The 18,094-nt window shown below is 41.5% G+C and overlaps 1 protein-coding gene across 2 annotated transcripts; it reads left to right on the top strand.

The window, feature by feature from the left end:
* Positions 1 to 2,888: 2,888 nt before the first annotated feature.
* Positions 2,889 to 16,808, top strand: urb1 (URB1 ribosome biogenesis homolog). 2 transcript variants are annotated; one of them, XM_084559127.1, is made up of 39 exons: positions 2,889 to 3,275; positions 3,382 to 3,521; positions 3,608 to 3,759; positions 3,853 to 3,982; positions 4,069 to 4,165; positions 4,243 to 4,328; positions 4,411 to 4,536; positions 4,635 to 4,765; positions 4,845 to 5,040; positions 5,353 to 5,490; positions 5,579 to 5,752; positions 5,838 to 5,970; positions 6,067 to 6,189; positions 6,288 to 6,400; positions 6,511 to 6,636; positions 6,932 to 7,048; positions 7,400 to 7,538; positions 7,621 to 7,779; positions 8,084 to 8,283; positions 8,367 to 8,585; positions 8,660 to 8,845; positions 8,936 to 9,773; positions 9,896 to 10,100; positions 10,181 to 10,367; positions 10,620 to 10,675; positions 10,759 to 10,946; positions 11,046 to 11,156; positions 11,236 to 11,299; positions 11,382 to 11,550; positions 11,712 to 11,814; positions 11,904 to 12,064; positions 12,157 to 12,268; positions 12,448 to 12,554; positions 12,803 to 12,946; positions 13,105 to 13,214; positions 13,314 to 13,526; positions 13,709 to 13,950; positions 14,295 to 14,861; positions 16,009 to 16,808. In XM_084559127.1, exons 1-39 carry the CDS (start codon positions 3,149 to 3,151, stop codon positions 16,197 to 16,199), a joined length of 6,780 nt encoding a protein of 2,259 aa, XP_084415253.1. In that variant the 5' UTR covers positions 2,889 to 3,148; the 3' UTR covers positions 16,200 to 16,808. The 2 variants fall into 2 exon arrangements, with proteins under 2 accessions (XP_084415253.1, XP_084415252.1); XM_084559126.1 differs by having other exon boundaries at positions 4,411 to 5,040.
* Positions 16,809 to 18,094: the final 1,286 nt, after the last annotated feature.

Genomic DNA, 18,094 nt, shown 5'->3' on the forward strand with positions numbered 1-18,094 from the left:
TTAGGAAATGGTGCACACCAGGCTAGAACTTCAAAAATAAACATAGCATTTATGGACCGGAAAACTTTGCCACTCCTGCTTCCTCTCTCATCCAACATAATGTGATCGCGCTGTGAGGGGACTTCGGCAACAGGTCATGACGAGAAGAGCACGGAACATTTTTCACTAAATATCAACCTCAAGAGGTTGAAATGTGCACCAGTTTAGATGTAAAGGAATTAACATATCTAGTCTGGAAATAGCTGTGAAAAACTGACCGTCACTATGGAGCTGAATGCGCACTTCATCAGTCTGCAGATGCAAATGTCCTTCTCCAAGGTCTCTGCAGCAATCCACGGTAATAGCACTGAAATCTTGACTTGAATGGATTTACTATTATCACTTGTGCTTCTTTCATAAATTTTAAAAGAGTGAATTACTCACAGGCTTGCACTGACGCAGAAGTCTTTGCTCAACCAGAACTCAAATACAGGTGGCAGGTGCCAGATGTTTCCTCGTTTCCACCACAAGCATGTGACTGAGTAGCACTCTGGATTAAAATGATCTCCATGCAGCCTAAAATCAAATGAGTGTAGAGATTCTAATTAATTAAGCTAAAGCTAGTTATTAATTGCATTAATTCTTAATTGTATACCATATGTGTAATATGTCAATTCTTGTCTATAAAGTTAAAATTTTTTCAATATTAGACGTCATTACGCATTATGAGCTAGTATTACCATTAATTGTGACACCAGCTGTAAATGCACCAATGCTGCCGTAGTCAGCGCTACCAACTCACAGCTAAATATTTCTGGTTTTGGACACCCAGCAGTATAAGGTTATAAAAGGAAACCCTCTATTTATTTTTAAAAATGGTCACAGATTCAGGCAACACTGGAGCTGGTCTAATAACTTTGACGAAAAATAAAATTAAAGCCCAATCATAAGCTGGGCAGTTTAGACATTCAGAGAAATGGGCCCCCATTTCTTTGAACTACTTCCCAAGGCTGCGGTTGTTTGGCAGCATATTAGCACATAATTAAACTGAGAAAACTGAAGAGCTAACTTAAAGGAAAGTTTTAACATTTAAAGTTATGTCTGCACCACAGCAGATGTGTTTTACTGCATACGCAGCAGGGCGCTGTAATCAAATCACCAGAATCCCAAGAAGCATCCCAGACAATAGAGACTCTGCAGGTCCAAACTCACAGTGGCTCTTACATAAGTTTGTCTCCCCGTGAAGAATCTGGAGGCTCGATGACTAAACTGTTTTTAATAGTTCACGACATATTGCAGCAAAAGTAATTCACGTCAGCGTGTCTGCCTGACTGGATTGTATCTGATTAACTGAGCCACCAGACAATCTGTTTTGCTGAAGTTGCCAGTTTTCCTGCAAGTCAGTTTTACTCATTATTCCTGAAATCTCAAATCTTTCAAGCTGCATGTTCAACAGCGACCCCTGTTGGACATACATCTGACTAACAACTAAATGAGTGAATTCATCCAATCAGCATGGATTGTACGCCTTGTCATTTTGCTTTTTATGTGAGAGCACTATCTCATTCAAATAAATAATAACCGCCCAATAGCAACAGTTTTATTTCCCATCATTCCCATCACTAAATGCAGATGTTTGAAGATGCAATGTTTTAGTGTGGTGTCTTCTTGCAGCGTGGGCCTATTTTCTAAATTTGATTGTCTGAGTCAGCTTAGAGTTCATTTACCAGTAGAGCGACCTGATTTTCACTCCACATTTTAATCTGACAAGTAATGGATAACATACTAAAACAGAAAATGTAAAAATCACTGTGTCAAAAATATGTTTTATATTTCTAATTTTCAATACATAACTGAGGTTTACTGAGCTCCAGCAGCAACGAGCCCTTATCACACTTGACAGCAACTTTCAGATTTAGTTAGCCAGTGCCTGAAAACATTTGTTTAAATAACTGAGACTCCACTTTGGTTGAAAACCACGTACTCTTCAAATAGGCTACAAAGCTAAACCACAACTATGCCTGCATGGCCTCAGCAAACTCGACATGCTGAAAACCGATAAAAAAAACTGCAGTTGCCTGTCCTCAATATAGACTCAAATTTTATTTTAAACAATCCATTGGTTAAATAGTGATAATGATTAGTAGTAAAATTAACACATATCAACTGACACACATACCTGTTAAGCCTGAAGGAAACAGTCCTGACATGGATATGACCTAAAAAAAGCCCATACAGAATCTGAAGTCTTCCTCATGTCTTCTGAAGTTTCACAACAGTGATCACATTTACATACAAGCGTCTGCTCCAACTGAAAAATCTGTCATGATGTATTTTGACACTAATAGCCGGGCATCCTAATTTGTGGGTACGGCATGACAAGACATCAAATTCGAAGCTCCAAAAATATATAAATTAATAATTCCTTTAGAAAAGTGGTGGGAGACAAGTCAAGTGTTAGGAAAGCTACCACAGCCACTGACATAGGATATATGCATGTGCAGTTATGTCTACGCGCAGTTAATTTTTATCAACACCATGCCAGTGTACTGCTCCACATATTCCAGTGGTCGCCAGTCATTTCAGTCAGGGAGCTTTTCATCTCCAGCCACAGAGTCTGAGTTAAAGCCAGCTGCTACAATGGTTATTTGCTTTTTCATTTGCCTGCTGAAGTGGTACTTGACAGCCAACACATTTGTATTATAAGGGAAGATGCATAAGGGAATATGTATATAAAAAAAAGAAATGCCGGAATGAATGCATAGGCAGATATATTTAAAATGTAATGGCACTTAAATGGGAAAGTGAAGAAATAAGGGAATCAGTGCAATGTTAAATAAATACTGAAGCAAATTAAAATAAAAAATATCTATGTATATCACATTTTATAATTTATCACATTTACCTTATTTATTGAGTCATTTATTTATTGATTTATTCATTTTTGAAGCACAGGTCCTCCATAGCCGCGGGTTATCAATTAGCGGAAGCTAAATAACGCGGAACTAAAGTTCAGAAGGAAACGGTTCAGCCCGGACGACAATTTCGTCGGAAGGCTCTCTCTGTTTACACCACAACGTGGATTAATGTGACAACTTTTATGGCATGGGATTACAGGAAAACTAGCAGCAGCAGTCACTAATATTAGGTTTTCTTGTTTATAAAAAAAATGGGTAAAAAGCGCAGCAGCGAAGACTCTGCGGAGTCAGACACTCCGGCGAAGAAAGAAAAAGCTCCGGAGTTCAATGGGACTGTATTTAAAGCCATGCTAAAGGAACCCACCACAGCCATGAAGGGTAAGTATATTTTAAAAGTTTTTTTTTTTTTTTTTTTAATACATATTTCACGGGATCATTTATTAGTCTTAGCAAGTCTCTGAGCATCATCCTTCCTCCCCTGCAGGACTGGAGAAGTTTATATCAACGTCTAAGAAGCTGCCATGCTCTGACCTGTATGATGTGGTTGAAGGTTATCTTAAAATCTCAATGGAGTGTGCAGAAATATTCAAATTGCTAGAAGGAGAAACGCACAAGGAGAATGAGGTAAGATGAGATATTTTGCCTGTTTTCTCTCTCTTTTTTTTTTTTTTTGACAGGTTAAACTCAAACCAAATCTTCTTTCTGTTCAGATGCAGCTGATTTTTCAGTGCTTGGAGGTGATCCTTCTAAGGACAGCCAGTGACCTGACTCACTTCAACGTGGTTGGCTACACGATTATGAAAAAGATCGTTTCTAGCCACATGAAACTTGTGCAGGGGTCTTTCCGTTCGGAAAATCACAGGTTGGTCTAAATTATCTCAGCGCGGGGAAATGTCTGCTACAACCTGACCTGCGCCAGTTGTGACTCCAATGTTGTGTTTTCTGATGCGTGCAGGTTTGTCCGTCAGTGCCTCAGTCTGCTGTCCGCCTTGGTGTCTCAAGGTGCAGAAGCTGCAAGAGAGGTCCTAAGTCACATTCACATTAATAAGACTCTCTCTGGACTTGCAAACAGAAAGGATAAGAGGGTATGAAGCAGCGTTGGTCGTTTGAATTTACACCATGTAGTAGAAATTGTAGATAGATGCATTCTTCTCTGTATGTTTTTTTGCAGGGTAGACCTGATGTGCGCCTGGCTTTTATCCAGTTTGTGCTGTCCTTTTTGGTGTCTGGGGATAATGCAACAGTTGGACAAATATTAGAAATGAAAGGTAATAATTAAATATACATTATACTCTAATGATAATTATCCCAGGTGTATGCATAACTTGTTAATTTGTTGTGTCAGAACTGCTGCCAGAGATTCTGCGTACAGGTCTGAAGGAGGACAGGATGTCCACCGTCAATCTGATTTTGTCCACGTTGAGGACTAGAGTGAGTACTCACCAGTTTCACACTTTCTTTATTTCAATCAAGTTTATTTATTTGGTAATCCTATTTATTCCTCTTCCTGCAGGTTGTGCTAAACAAAGGCATTAGTAAAACGCAGAAAGTGCGTTTTTTCACACCTGCTGTATTGGCCAACATTGCATCCCTGTACAAATGGAACGGGATTGTTGATGCAACCACAGATGACGACAGAGTAGGTTTCTTGCTTTTTGTCTTGTGTCTGTTAACATGGGCTATGTTGGCCAAATTTGCTTTTCAAATCGTGCGTTTAATTATTTCTATTTCCCTAAGATGGTGGAAGACTCGGAGCACCCTGGAACATCGGTCATCCGGGAACTCGTGCACAGTTTCCTCCTTGACCTGTGTTGCTCCCGTAAGCACGGAATCAGCTTTCACGATGCCAGCCTCGGCACAGCCGGCAGGTAAGGGACCGACGAGACACCTTTACGTTGTACTATTTTGGAGATCCATCGTGTTTTACCGTATTGTACTTCTTCGCAGAGCTGGCAACATTGTCTTGCTTCAGTTCTTGGTGGGGCTGAAGCAGGCGACTGAGGATGAACTGGTGGCAGAGCTGGTGGTGAATGTGCTGAAAGCTAGCCCTGACATTCTGTCCAGATACTTCAAGGAGACTCGTTATTCATACACCCCACGCCTCAAAAGTGCTTGGCAAGACAATGTCAAGTTAATTAAAAAGGTAATTATTGCTGGTATGGGTTGTTGATCTGGATACATTGGATTTAGGTAATTGGCAATAGGTATAAATTACTTCATATTGATAACAACGTATGAAAAGTGGGAATATTTGTCCAGCTTTTGATTTCATGTATCTGGAATTTAAAAACTAAAAATTATTCATACTCTGTCTTTGTGAAAAAAAAACATAGCTTCAAGCAGTAGATAAGCCTGGAGGCTTATTGTCTGCTTATTATCAACAGGTTTTCAACACATCATTATGTTTAATGTCTACTTTTAAACACTAATAATCTTCTTTGCAATTTAATGTCAGATCTACGAGGCCCAGCCAGAGATTTTCACAGTCTTTCAAACGTGTGAGGTTGTCCCCCTGCCTCGCTTGCTGTCCATGATCATGGTGATATCTGTTCCTCCCGTCTGCAACAAGGCCTTCTTCACACAGGGCCTCAAAGTAAGTGACTCAAAATGAACAAATCAGTGCGGCGACTATTGAAAAGACTTTAAAAATACTTACTATATTCTTTTCTCTGATTTGACAGCTTGCCAACTCAACAATGCAGCTTACAACGCTGTCCCTGATGAATTTCATCTTGAAGAGAGCCAACAAGAACATGGAGTACCTTTTGGATAAATCTGTGTGGTACAGCTCAGATTTGTATTCATGTGACATGATGGGGGAACTGGTGCAGCAGTACAGGGAGACACTCAGCAAGGTGAGCTCCTCTTTACCGCACACAAGCTGTAACAATGCTCTTTCATCAACTCAAGTCTCAAGTCATTTTTCATGCTGTGCTGCAGACGCTGCCCGACATGACGAGCATAGTTTCAACGTGGCAGTCGCTCAGCAAAAAGGAAAAGACGGACGGTGAAGAAAAGAAGCCTAAAACTGAAGCGAGTGCTGAACTGACCGTTAATGAAAATGAAGTGCCTGGTAGTAGTATTTACTGTACATCACATCTTTAAGTTAATCCTATACAACAAGTAGCACCATGTTTATTGACTGGCTTTTGTGCTTGATGTTGAACAGCTGAAGAGACGGCTGAGGTCATCCTGCTGAAGGCTATGATCCTTCAGGTCATGTGTCTTTACCAGAAAGTGGTGCCACATCTGGTTAGCCAGTGCAAATTTGACTTCAGCAAGCTCATCAAAGGTAGTATTTTTTATTTTTTTTTCTAGATGCAGTCTAACTCCTGAGTTCTTTTCAATAGCAAGGCTTTAAAGCTGAGTCACTGTTTTCCCCCGCTGCAGGGATCGTGTCAGAGAAAGGAATGAGAGAAGAAGTTCCCCCTGTCTTGCAGTATCAGATACTGCAGCTGGCCTTGGATCTTCCTGCGAGCAAATTCTCCTGGTTCCGCATACAGGTGAACAACTTTTATTCACCATGCACTGTGTCATATATTTGTCTAGAATGCCTAATATGATCTGCTTTGTTTCTACCCTGCTCTACATTGCTTCTCTTTTCTCTTCACAGGATGTAGCCGATACAGAATCCGGAGAGAAATCAGTACTTTACCTGCTTCTCAAGATGTTTGTCAGCAGCAGCAGCAGCGGAAGCAGCAGCCACCTGAAAACCTCCACTCAGATGCTGGTCCTAAAAGTAAGGAGCGTTTCTTTACTTCTTCTCTCTTTTCTGTGCTTTAAGCCTTCGCTCTGTGAGGTGGAGACATTTAGGTGTTTGGATTCACTTCAGAAACCTACTGTCGGGTTCGATTTATTTTTTAACTGATTTATTATTCCATTTGAGTGCACAACATTATTTCTAAAGGATGTGCTGTGTGCCTGATGTGCCTGAAGCATAATGAACTTTTTTCCAGAAGTGTAAATGAATTACTAAATTTCTAAAACTGACTTTTAAGACAAAGTAACCAGTGTATTCCTTGATGTGTCTACAGGTACTAAAGGACACTGGTGTATTTGAGCACACCTGGACTGAGCTTGAGCTTTGGCTCAACCAGCTGGCCAGACTACAACCGGACCAACAAGAGACCGTTATCCAGTTCTTGGAGAGGGTAAGGCTGCCGATTGCTGTATTTCCACCCAAATACCCTGGGTGCTTTAGTCACAGGAACTTTTTTTCTAGGAGTTAAAGGTTCTTTTGCAGTGCTTGCAGTGGAAAAAGTGTGAAAATTAGGCAAATGATTCCGCTGACATATGAAAACTTGTGTTTTTACTGTATTACTCGCTGAGTCAGTGCTGACAAAGAGTTGTGACAAGCAGTTGTGGAAAGACGGTTTTAAATACGCTGGCTGAAATAAAATGCTGCAAGTGGCTGAGCAACCAGAAATGTTAGAGGAAGTTCCTGCAGTGGAAATGCAACAAGATCGTGTATTTTTGTGTAAACTCCCCATCTCCTCCTCTAGGTGTTGGTTAAACTGGTGTGCAGTTCCCACACGTACACTGATAAAGTCGCCAGCCTGGTTCAGGAGGCAGGTTATCTGCAAGCTAACCTGAGCAGCCAGGAGGGCGACGCAGTCAGTATCCCGGTCTCACACATAGATGGTGAGCATGCAAAGACGGAGTTCATTTCTTCAAGCCACGAAACTTAAAAAAAATAATTATTTAATCTGACGTTGTCTTTTAGATGTCTTAGACATGCTGGATGTCATCATGGAGGGAAATGATGGCGAGATGGAGGAGTTTGGGCCGTCTCTGAGCGAGGACCTCATTATCCAAACCTTCCCCTTCAGTGCCGTGGTACCTGCTGCCCTCGAGGCCCGAAACAAACTTCCAGCTGATAAGGGTAACCCAAATCTGCCTCAACTTTTATGAAAGAAAAAAATCTTAATTAGATGAGGGAAATCTACTTTTTAGACTTAGACTTGGATAGACTTTATTGATCCACAAGGGAAATAGTATGCTCACAGTAGCTCGGTTGCACATACAGAAAAAAAGGGGTGTAAGAGAGTTAAATAAAAAATAATAAATGGTAATTGCAAAGTTCTTTATTCATAAAAGAGATTTCTCCTTTTCATTTATCATGTATTTCAAAACTAGAAGCGCTGATTCTTGTGATGTTGCTAACCATCTGTCTTCTCCTTCTTCAGGGGTGATACATGAATACTTGTCTGCAGTGCTCTCAGATGTGCTCCACTGTCAGAGAGAGCCGCTCCCCTTCTGTCTGGCTCTTCTGCAGTACGACAAAGAGCTTGTTTCCTCAGAACTCTCTGCTGCGCCTCATTCATCCATTGAACGCTTTCATCAGTACTACTCCAAATGGCTACCGCAGCAGTGCCGGGAGGAACTGGTCAGTTTTTATTAGCGGTTAAACGGAAAGTGGTGTACTTGTAATACCTCAATCTGCCTAATTACAGCACTCTTTCTTTTCAGTTCAAGTCTTCCGAATGCCAGTCAGTGGGATTGCCAGCCCCCACGTCATGCACCGCGCTGATGAAAGCTGCTTACATCCAAGGATCAAGAACTTTGCTTGAGGATACCTTCAGGCAAAATGTGGAAGAAGCTCTCTCTTCCGCGTCAGTGGCAGAGTTTCCAGTTGCAATTAAGCAGACCTTACTCTACATCAAATCAACAGTGGAAAACTTTGGCACGGTAAGAGCACACAACAAGTTGACTACTCGGTAAATTATTAGGTTAGAATATACACTTCATGTCCTTCTGCACAGTTCTCCAAAGACATTGGAGCTGCCCTTCTGAAGACTTTCATGGGAATACTCCAAGATATGGTGACTAAGCTGCAAAGCTTTCAGGAAAGCACAAACTCTGAGCCAGCGGCAGAGAAATCCCAAGAGGGATCAGACCTCTTTCTGGAACTCAACCAGTCATCCCCAGCAGAAACCAATAAAGAGCAGGTTAGAAAGAAAAAACAGCCTTTAAAGTAAAACTGCGAACAGTATTTTTGTTTGAATAACTGACTCTAATATGGCTCCCCCTGTCTTTAGATCCTTGTTTCAGCTCTTGGCTCCATCTTCAAACATCCCTGTTTGGAGCAGTGGTTCCTGGCTCTGGAGCTGTCTTCATTTCCTCCCCACTCGCTGAGTCCTGTCAGACTAAAGCACTTGTGTACTCAGCTGACCGACAACATTCTTAACCTGCTGAAGATCGGTGCGCCCATTCTTCATGATCTGAGTCGCCTGGATGTCCTTTCTAGCTACATGGAGGCCGTAGAACGAGCTGCTCTCAATGAATTGATCGTAAATGGTTCTCAACCTGCGAAGACGCACTCCAGAGCTTTCCGGGCCCTGCTGTCTCTGCACAGCTACATGGATTCCTGCAATCTGAGAGAGGTGGTCTCCAAGTTGCTGCTGCTTCCCCATGAGAGCCTCATTTCCACCAGCAGTGAGGGGACGCAATCTGAGCTCAGCATTTACGGCCATGCGGCGCTGCAGATCCTCACAGAATGTAAGTCTACTTCTTCCCAGCATCAGGGTACGTTTCTGACGCAGGCACACCTCCACGGCCTGGGCACCTTGCTGCTATCCTGCTCCAACCCCGCTCTAGAGGCCTTCTTGCTCCAGACTCTGCAAAGTGAACCGGGCAGTGCCAAGCTCATCCACACAGATGTGTTGCTGCACTGCCTGAAGCGGCCTCTCCCAGGCTCTGTAGCTATCAGCTCTCTGCTGCTGCAGAACTGCTCCACTCACCGCCTCTGCTTTGAGGTGTGGTGCCTAGAACTTGGAAACATGCAGAAGCTGTCAGAAGAGACAGAGGCCTTCCTTCCTCTGATTCATACCTACTTACAGGTGACAAGTAGAGAGGACCCGGCCAGACCCATAGATGGTATGTACTGAAACCAGTATATCTCTGTAGTCTAAAAGCATAAAGCACAAAGATTTATGTCACTCTGTCTCCTCTTATTTCCACTTGTGTATTCATTTGATTGACTCCCGTTTTTTTCATAGTGCAAAAAGAAGTTCTGAAAGCCTTGAAGCAAGCACTGCTTTCCAAATTGTCCCAGTGTATTCTGGGTAACTTGACAGAGGACTCTGGAGCCCAGCTTTCAGAAACACTTGTTTGTCTCATCAAACTCTCTGCAAACATCAAGGACATGAGGAATTTAATCAACAATCTTCCCAGCGCTCTTCAGAATGTGGACAGTTTTGAAAGGTACACTTTACTGAAATACTTAATAAAAAATAAATGACTACTCTCAGTAGTTATGGCTAAATTCTTTTTTTGTCTTTCAGGTGGCAACTGGTTGATGTCGTCACTGAGAAACTTGGCGATTATCCAGAGGAACAAGAGAAGTGGAGGAAGTCTGTCACCACTGCAGCCTTCAAATGTCTCGTTGCGTCTTACAGTCACTCTAAAGATCAGGCTGCTGCCCCGTCGGAACAGGAGCAGAAGATCCTGCAAAGACTGCAGCGACTCCTGGTGGGTTATTTTTACACATTGTCTGAAACCTCACCTGTTTGATATGCCGTGACCTGGATAATAGGCGGTCTTCACCGACATGTTATTGGCAGAGCTGTGGCGTAGTGGTGGGACCGAAGGGTTGCTGGCTGAGGGCACCTAACCCCCAAACTATTGTGTGAATGAAGGGATGGCTCAAATGCAGAGAAATAATTTCCCCATGTGGCATCATTACGACTTCACCTTTTGCAATGTTTCTTTATCTTTACGCAGACAGGTGAAGACATCGCCGCATCTGAGTGGAACAGTTTTGTCAAAAATGGGCTCAAGTAAGCTGCGTTCTGTCATTTCATCAGCTGTGTCAAATTATTTTTGAAAAATGACCTAAAAAAAATCTTCTTAAATTCTCTAGATATCGCTACAGAGACCACCACTTCCTGAACACGTTGAGTAGCCTGTTGGAGTTGATGTACAGTGGCGGTGAAGCACAGAAGGACCTGATACCTTTAACCACTCTTCACATGATGACCAGCAGCCATTCTCTGTTCCTGCCCACCATGCTGGACTCTAATGAGGAGCCGAGCACGTGTCGGGCTAAAGGTATAATAAATAAAAAAGATTTAGCAGCAAGCTTGACGCCACATTCCCATATCTTAATTTTTTGTTATTGAACGCACTTGTTTTTAATTGTCCTTTCAGAAGCGTTAGTATCCCTTCTTCTGTGTCTGGTGAAGAAATGCCCAGCGGTCTGTAACGTCAACCACTTTGGTATACTTTTGGGAGCATATGGAGCTACACTGTCTACATTAGGTAAAACAAGAATCAGGATCTGGTTTCATTTTTTTGTTTGTGTGGTTGTTGTTCTTACATCTTTTTTTTTTTTTTATAGATCAGAAACTGTTACTGCTCCTTCAAGAATATGAACGAAATCAAGTCAGTCTGCTGAAGTTTCAGTAAGTTGCATTCATTTTTTCTTTTTTTTAATCTTGCACCTTCAACACATACACTTGCTTGAGTGTGACTTTTCTGCTGCAGATCTTTCCTGTGGGGCCCAGCAGCTGTGGAGCACCACAAGACCAGGAAGACCCTCGGAGCTTCTCTGTGGAAGCAGGCGAGCTCAGATGACCTTCTGGCCCTCCTGAATCCTGACAGGATGCTCCAAACTATTGCACACTTCCCACAGCAGCGCAGCATCATTCTGCAGGTAACATTTTAAATCATATTTGCTTTTCAGATCATCCGTAAAGGATTAGTCTCCCGAAATTAAGAACCATACTTTTGCAAATATCCCTTATGGTATACGGTGCTACAGTATTCTGAAATGTATAGCTGGGGCGTCAATATACCTTTTCTGCTCTCTTTTAGGATGATACGGAGCAGCTGTACAAAAACAATAAAGTGAAGGACCTTGGGAATTTGTACGATCCCTGCTTTCTTATGCCTTTGTTCAGTGCCATGCTGCGGCCAGGTAGCACATTTCACTGTTTGTCATCACTCAGAATCCTAATCTGGGTCGTCGGCGCTTACATCTTACGTCTTTTTCTTCCTCTGTGACAGAGTGCGTCATCGACTGCTTCAAGTTTGTATCCAGCCATGCTCTCGGAGTGGCCGTGATGGCTCTGAGCAGCTACGACGCCAAGGTGAGAGCGGCGGCGTACCACGTGCTCAGCTGCTTCTACCACCACCTGGAGGGAGCGCGTTTCAGAGAGAAGAGACAGGTAAATAGAGGGCGGCTTGTGAGTTGTGTAAAACTTTGTGCGGTTTGAAAATCGCCTCCAGAGACGGTGACGAGTTTGTTTTTGTCGAACAGGTGCTGTATTTGATGGACATGGTAAAGAATGGAATTCAACACCAGAATCAAAAACTTCCATTTATCCTGACCACCTACATCAGCAGAGTGGCTCAGCAGATGCTCAAACCTGGTGTGTAACCCTGAATTCTTGAATTAGACACCGGCCCGTGTCATTTGACCGTTGATATTTGTTTAAGCATATTTGTTCAAGACTTGTTTGAGACTGATCATTTCTACATACTATATACTATTACTGCAAAACCTAACTTTTCCTTCAGTGTCGTTGAACTTCTTTTCCTGTTTTCCCAGAGGACCACATGTACGTGGTGTTAAACAGGTTCCTGCTGTCCCATCAGAGTTTGGACTTCAGAAGAGTCCCTGAATTCTTCAAGTTATTCTACGGCTTTGACTTGGAGGTAAATCACAATCAGAAAACTGCTGACAGGTTGTTTTGTTGCTTTTCTGTACCGACTCTAATCTCGATTGCCGAATTGTCCCTGAACAAATAACGACTGTCCAAATAAAACTCTAACTTGCGTCAACAACATTTAACCTTTATCTGTTTGTTTGCTCAACTCGGGCATTTTTAGACTGATGTTAGTTTTCTGGGAAGGGGTGTCAGCTGCGGGGGGAGGATGACCGTCCTGTCTAATGTTCTCTGCAGCACAAGATGGAGCGTGAGTGGATCCTGAGTGTGCTGGAGGGAGGGATAAGCGATGGACACTGCTATGAACTGTGCAACCAGCAAGGCGTCTTTCAGATCCTTTTAGGCTTCAGCAGCAGCCCCCTGTGTGACGAACACTTCCAGGTACACAGTGCTGGAATAACAGTTACTTGACACATTAGTGGTGCAGTCAAGACAGCGAGTAAAAGAATATTAGGCTAGAAAACAAATACAAATGAACAGATTAATGACAACAAAGTGACAAATTCTCTGATATGTCTGCTGTGCATCTCTTCACACAGGCACTGATCATCAGGGTGTTGTGCCAGGCTGTCAGTGTGACCAAAGCCGCTTATAACCTCACCAAGAGCTCAGGGCTCCTAACCTGGATAACACAACTAGTTGAAAAAAGGTAAGTTTCTTTATTTTGATATTATCATTCATATTATTGCTAAAACTCTTCAATTGGTTTTGCATTTGCTGCATAAGTCTGTACTTTTGTGCTCCTCAGGAGTCTAAGCCAACAGCTTCTCTGTGCCATCATTGATCTGCTCCACGTGCTGTGGTTTACTAACCTTGGCCAGAAGGAAAAACCGCTGGACGGAGCCAAGGCCTCCTCATCTACTGAAGAGAAACCTCAGCCTAAACCTTCAGTGAAATGTCTCCCTCTCCCATTCATCAGCGAATTCTTGTGCGTGACGTTAACCATCAGCAAACACCTCAGGTAAATCGGCGTAACCATCGGATACACGCAGTGGTTGTGGGACATCACAGTGATGCAGGCATTTACCACAAAACTCGAAGTCAGCGTGTGGTCGGCTAAAGACGAGATGTCGGGCCACAGTCAAATTTGTTGACTGTCCGCTGGTCAAGGGTGACGGTGTTTGTTTTATCTCCTCCTGCCAGGTTGGGTGTCAAGGCCGCTCAGCTTAGCCTGTTTCTGCAGACCCTGTCCTCTGTGCTGAAGCATCGTGGGACAGCTCTCAACATAAACAAACAGGCCGACTGGCTCACACTTCACCCACAACCTCTCTCCTGTACTGAAACCCTCTCCCTGCTTCTCTGCTGGGCCTCTTTGTCGCACAACACAGTGCTGCTTAGTCAAATACAAGCCTTAACTGAGAAGCATAAAGTAAAGGAATTGATGGGTGAGTGTTCTATCATGGGTAACAGAATCTATCATGCAGATGAGAGTTGTTATTTGTCTTTATCTCTCAAATAATATCAGAATAATAACATTTGCCAAAATTAGACAAATTATAAAGAACTAGGCATCACACGTTTAAACACTCCAATAAGAATTTAACACACATATAGCCATATATTCTGCAGGAAAACAAATACAAACAAGGCTTCCAAAGTATTGTGTTGTTATATGGGATGACATTACATGACAGTGGAAGGTTTAGAGTCTTGTCCTGTTTCATATTAAATAAATCATTCATTGTGTCATTAATAAAATACACTTTATTTTGTTCTTCTTTCCCTTCAGGGACGGGGAAGGATAAAGCCAGAGGTAAGAGCTCGGTTTCCCAGGCCCGCATGAGAAAAGAGAACCTGGCAGAAGACACTGAGGCTGAGAAACAAGATGAGAGTCTTCTGACAGGGTGTAAATCTTACCTCAGCAGTATCTTTGTTCACTGGGAGCCTGTGTTTAACCTCTCCGAACCTCAGCCAGCTCAGCCAACGGACAAACTGAATCTCAGTCGGCTGGCCGGCGATACAGCACACCTGCTTACGAAGTGGTCCCTGAGGTGGTTGGTGGAGGACTTGTATGATGAAAACAGAACACAATCATTCCTGCGCTGGGTTGAAAAGGCTGTGATAAAGCACTGTGAGATCGTGGATGTTGTGCTGCGAGATCCTGGCTTGAAAGCCGACCTCCTTCGGCTCTACCACCAGGCCTTCGAAGCTCCGTCTTCAGCAAGAGCAGAAACCTTTCGGCCTTTTACCAACATTATGATCTGCTTACTGGAGAGACAAGGCACCCTTCCAGATTTCCATAAGGCTGTTGTCTCTGCCTGCATGCCAGACACCACACATGACCAGTCTAGACAGGGTAAGAGTCTGCAACCTTATTCTCAAGCTCTTTCTGTGCTGGCTAATGTGCATACCAAACTATACTAAATCACTGCAATACTGTGGCAGTACTGGTACTCACTTTCCTGCTCCATCCTGCCGACATATCTCTGTTGTACTGACACACTTAAATTGCACAGACATTTAGCCAAGCTTTTTAACTTAATGTGTTATGTAACATTAAAATATAAAATGATTTATTATTGACTTTATATTGCTAGATGCAACCAACTTAAACTTACTGACTTAAAACAAAATTGGCAAATCTGGCATTCCATGACTGTTAATCATATAGATTGTTTTTGTCTTTTATTAAAATATAATCAGAAAAATGTCAAATTCTGTTTTACAACATTTATTGTAGTCACTATCAGATAACCAGTGTTGGGGATGTACAAAACAATGCAATACACTGATTTGCTTAGTCACATTATTAAGAACAGGTTTAAAGGGGAACTACCGTTTTTCACAACCTGGACCTTATTTCTGGCATGAAATACGGTCGTTTACTCACCCATATAACTTTTGTGTAATTTGTATTCTTCGGGAAGTATTTAGATCTGTGTATATCCATGTAGTGGGAATGACTGGGGCACCCAAACGCAGCCTCTATATAACACATTATCTGCCGCGAAACTCGTCTGGAGTTACTTGTTATCATCACCCCGGATGATGATAACAGGTAACTCAACGGGGAATAGCACTAGCGTACGATAACAAAATATTGGGGAAATGAACGAGTTTCACAGCAGATAATGTGTTATTCAGAGGCTGCGTTTCGGTGCCCCAGTCACTCACCATTACATGGATATACGCGAATCTAATTATCCCCCGAAGGAATACAGATTTTTCAGTAGTGGAGGAGAAACTTTTAACAGGCTCTATAGCATGTGAAAGTTAAATGATATGACTGCTTGATAAGAATAAGAAATTGTAATGACTTTAGATTAAAAAATAGTTAGACATACAATGTACAATGCAGAAAATCACAAAAGAAAAACATGAGTAGGTATATTTATTTTTTCTATGTCAGTATCTGTAATAGCTGTATAGCACTCAGTTGTAAAAAAACAAAAAAACAAAAACATAATGTAAATGAATTAAACATCTTGTTTTCTTCTTTCCAGAAGCAGGACAGTTCCTGTTGTCGTTGTACATACACGAACTGTGGAGTGGAGCCGCGTCAGCAGAACTGTTTCAGTCTCATGTCAGTTTGGTGACCAGAGCCAAGAGCAAGAAACAGAAAGCATCCAAATCATCACAGATACAAACAGCTGTCAGAGCCATCTGTAAAGAAATCACCGAAACCAAGAGTTAAATGTTATATCTGAAAACTACTGTTCTTTAAGATGGACCTAATTACAATTGGCTGTTTGTTTCATTATTGTAAACTGAGATATAAACATTTGTAAAAAAAAAACTTTTGTTATAGACTGTTCATTTTCAAATCTGTAACAAATTTAAAATGTTTTATTACGTTTTAACTGCTTCTGTATGTGTGGATTATGAGTATTCGACCATAAAAGGTGTCTGGGACTAAATAAATAATAATTAAAAAAAGGATCAAAAGTAGTAAAACATGAGTGAAGAACAATAACATACCCATGCTGTCCTTGTCCTTATAACATCCAGGGTTCTCATGCATGCACACTGCAGATTAAAGTTAAAGGACACTGTAATTGTTATGTAACATTTGTGTACTGGAAAAGGTGGCCTTGCACTTTGTAGGTATTGAGTGAGGTGAAAAAAAAGTTGACTTATTTGCTGCATTGTAAACAATACGTGTCCTCCATAGCTCTTTTCAGGCTCAGTTATTTGGATTTGTGTCCTTCACCTCAATTGTTCTTGCATCAACAAAAAAATTATCTTCAGTTTCAGCCTCTGGTCAAACAATGGATGCTCTGTGGGCTCCTTTGGATCTTCTATTCCTGCAATAATAATACATTATTAAAGGTTAAAGTAAAGCTTTGTGGCTTTAGAATTATTAAGAATCTATTCAGTTAGAAAACCCACTTCCCTCTTTCTTCACTTGAGGCAGCGGAGCTTTGAAAGATGATGCATCACACTTACTTTGGCAAATTCCCACTGCGAGACATTAGATTCAAGCTGAGAAAGAGGACTCCCACAAAAACAGCCAAAATTATCCAAAATATTATAACGATGGAGTCTGAAATGGAAGGAAAGAGTGTTATCTTTGTGTAACACGATGAATACAAATATTTTGTAAAACATTAAAACTTACACTTATTGTATTTCAGCTTGCTCTCGTCCACAATCACAGGATCCAGATAATCATAATAGTATTCCCATTCATATGGAAAAGAGGTGGTAGAGTTTTCCGTTACAGCCATAGTTTAATTTTAGTAGAAAAGTATTTCTGTTAGTCCAAAAAAGCCAATAGAAGGGGAACAAATCCATTATTCAACCATAATGAAAAAACTAATTACTGCTGGACATTTGCAGAAATGAAGTCTTGTGTATTCTAGCAAGCCTAGAGAGATCCTCACCGTCATGTAAATCTCTGCTCCTCTCCTGTTGTTTCTCCTAATGTTGGTTCTGCTGACTGGATATTTCATCGGACACATGCAATGTGCCAATTTGGCCACAGGGGGTCATGATAGAGTCATTCATTAGAGTCCAAAAAAAAAAAAAGAAGAAGAATTGGGAACAACCAGTGAAAAAGCCGTATCTTGTGTTATTGTACTCTGCTGGTGCAGCTGACTCACGTACCTAATTATAATTAATAATTAGAACAATAACTTTTAATTTTATACATTCTTTGCTATATTTTTGTAGTAGTTTAAAAACCATGTACTACACCTTCCCGTACACTAGGGGGCGTAAGATTGTGGCAATATCAGAGATTTGATATTTATATTTCACAGTAAGGCAATTGTAAACGACAACTTGCTTGTAGCCTACACACATCAATCCCTAGTCTTTGTGGAAAGCAGGTTTTTACAACATTTAGGCTATTTACAATAATAAGTCTAATATGGGTTTTTATTTCCAGCTGTACCATAGTCCAAAGGTTTAAACTGCCTCCTGGGTGGATCAAGTATATTAATGCATGTTGTAACTCGTGGTCAACTGCTTATTATATCATAAACCCAAATTGGGAGTTTTACTCATTGACCAATATTTGTAAACTGACAGAAATTCGTGACTTCTTGAATTTCCCTCGGGATTAATAAAGTATCTATCTATCTATCT

This window comes from Chelon labrosus (genome assembly GCF_963514085.1).
Source record: "Chelon labrosus genome assembly, chromosome: 13".
NCBI lineage: Eukaryota > Metazoa > Chordata > Actinopteri > Mugiliformes > Mugilidae > Chelon > Chelon labrosus.

Bases quoted from the DNA above. Each gene is read 5' to 3' on its own strand.
- urb1 (XM_084559126.1), top strand. From the start codon at position 3,149: ATGGGTAAAAAGCGCAGCAGCGAAGACTCTGCGGAGTCAGACACTCCG. The intron at 5,041-5,352 runs GTAATTATTGCT...ATTTAATGTCAG, and splicing joins ATGTCAAGTTAATTAAAAAG to ATCTACGAGGCCCAGCCAGA. The intron at 11,551-11,711 runs GTAACATTTTAA...GCTCTCTTTTAG, and splicing joins AGCGCAGCATCATTCTGCAG to GATGATACGGAGCAGCTGTA.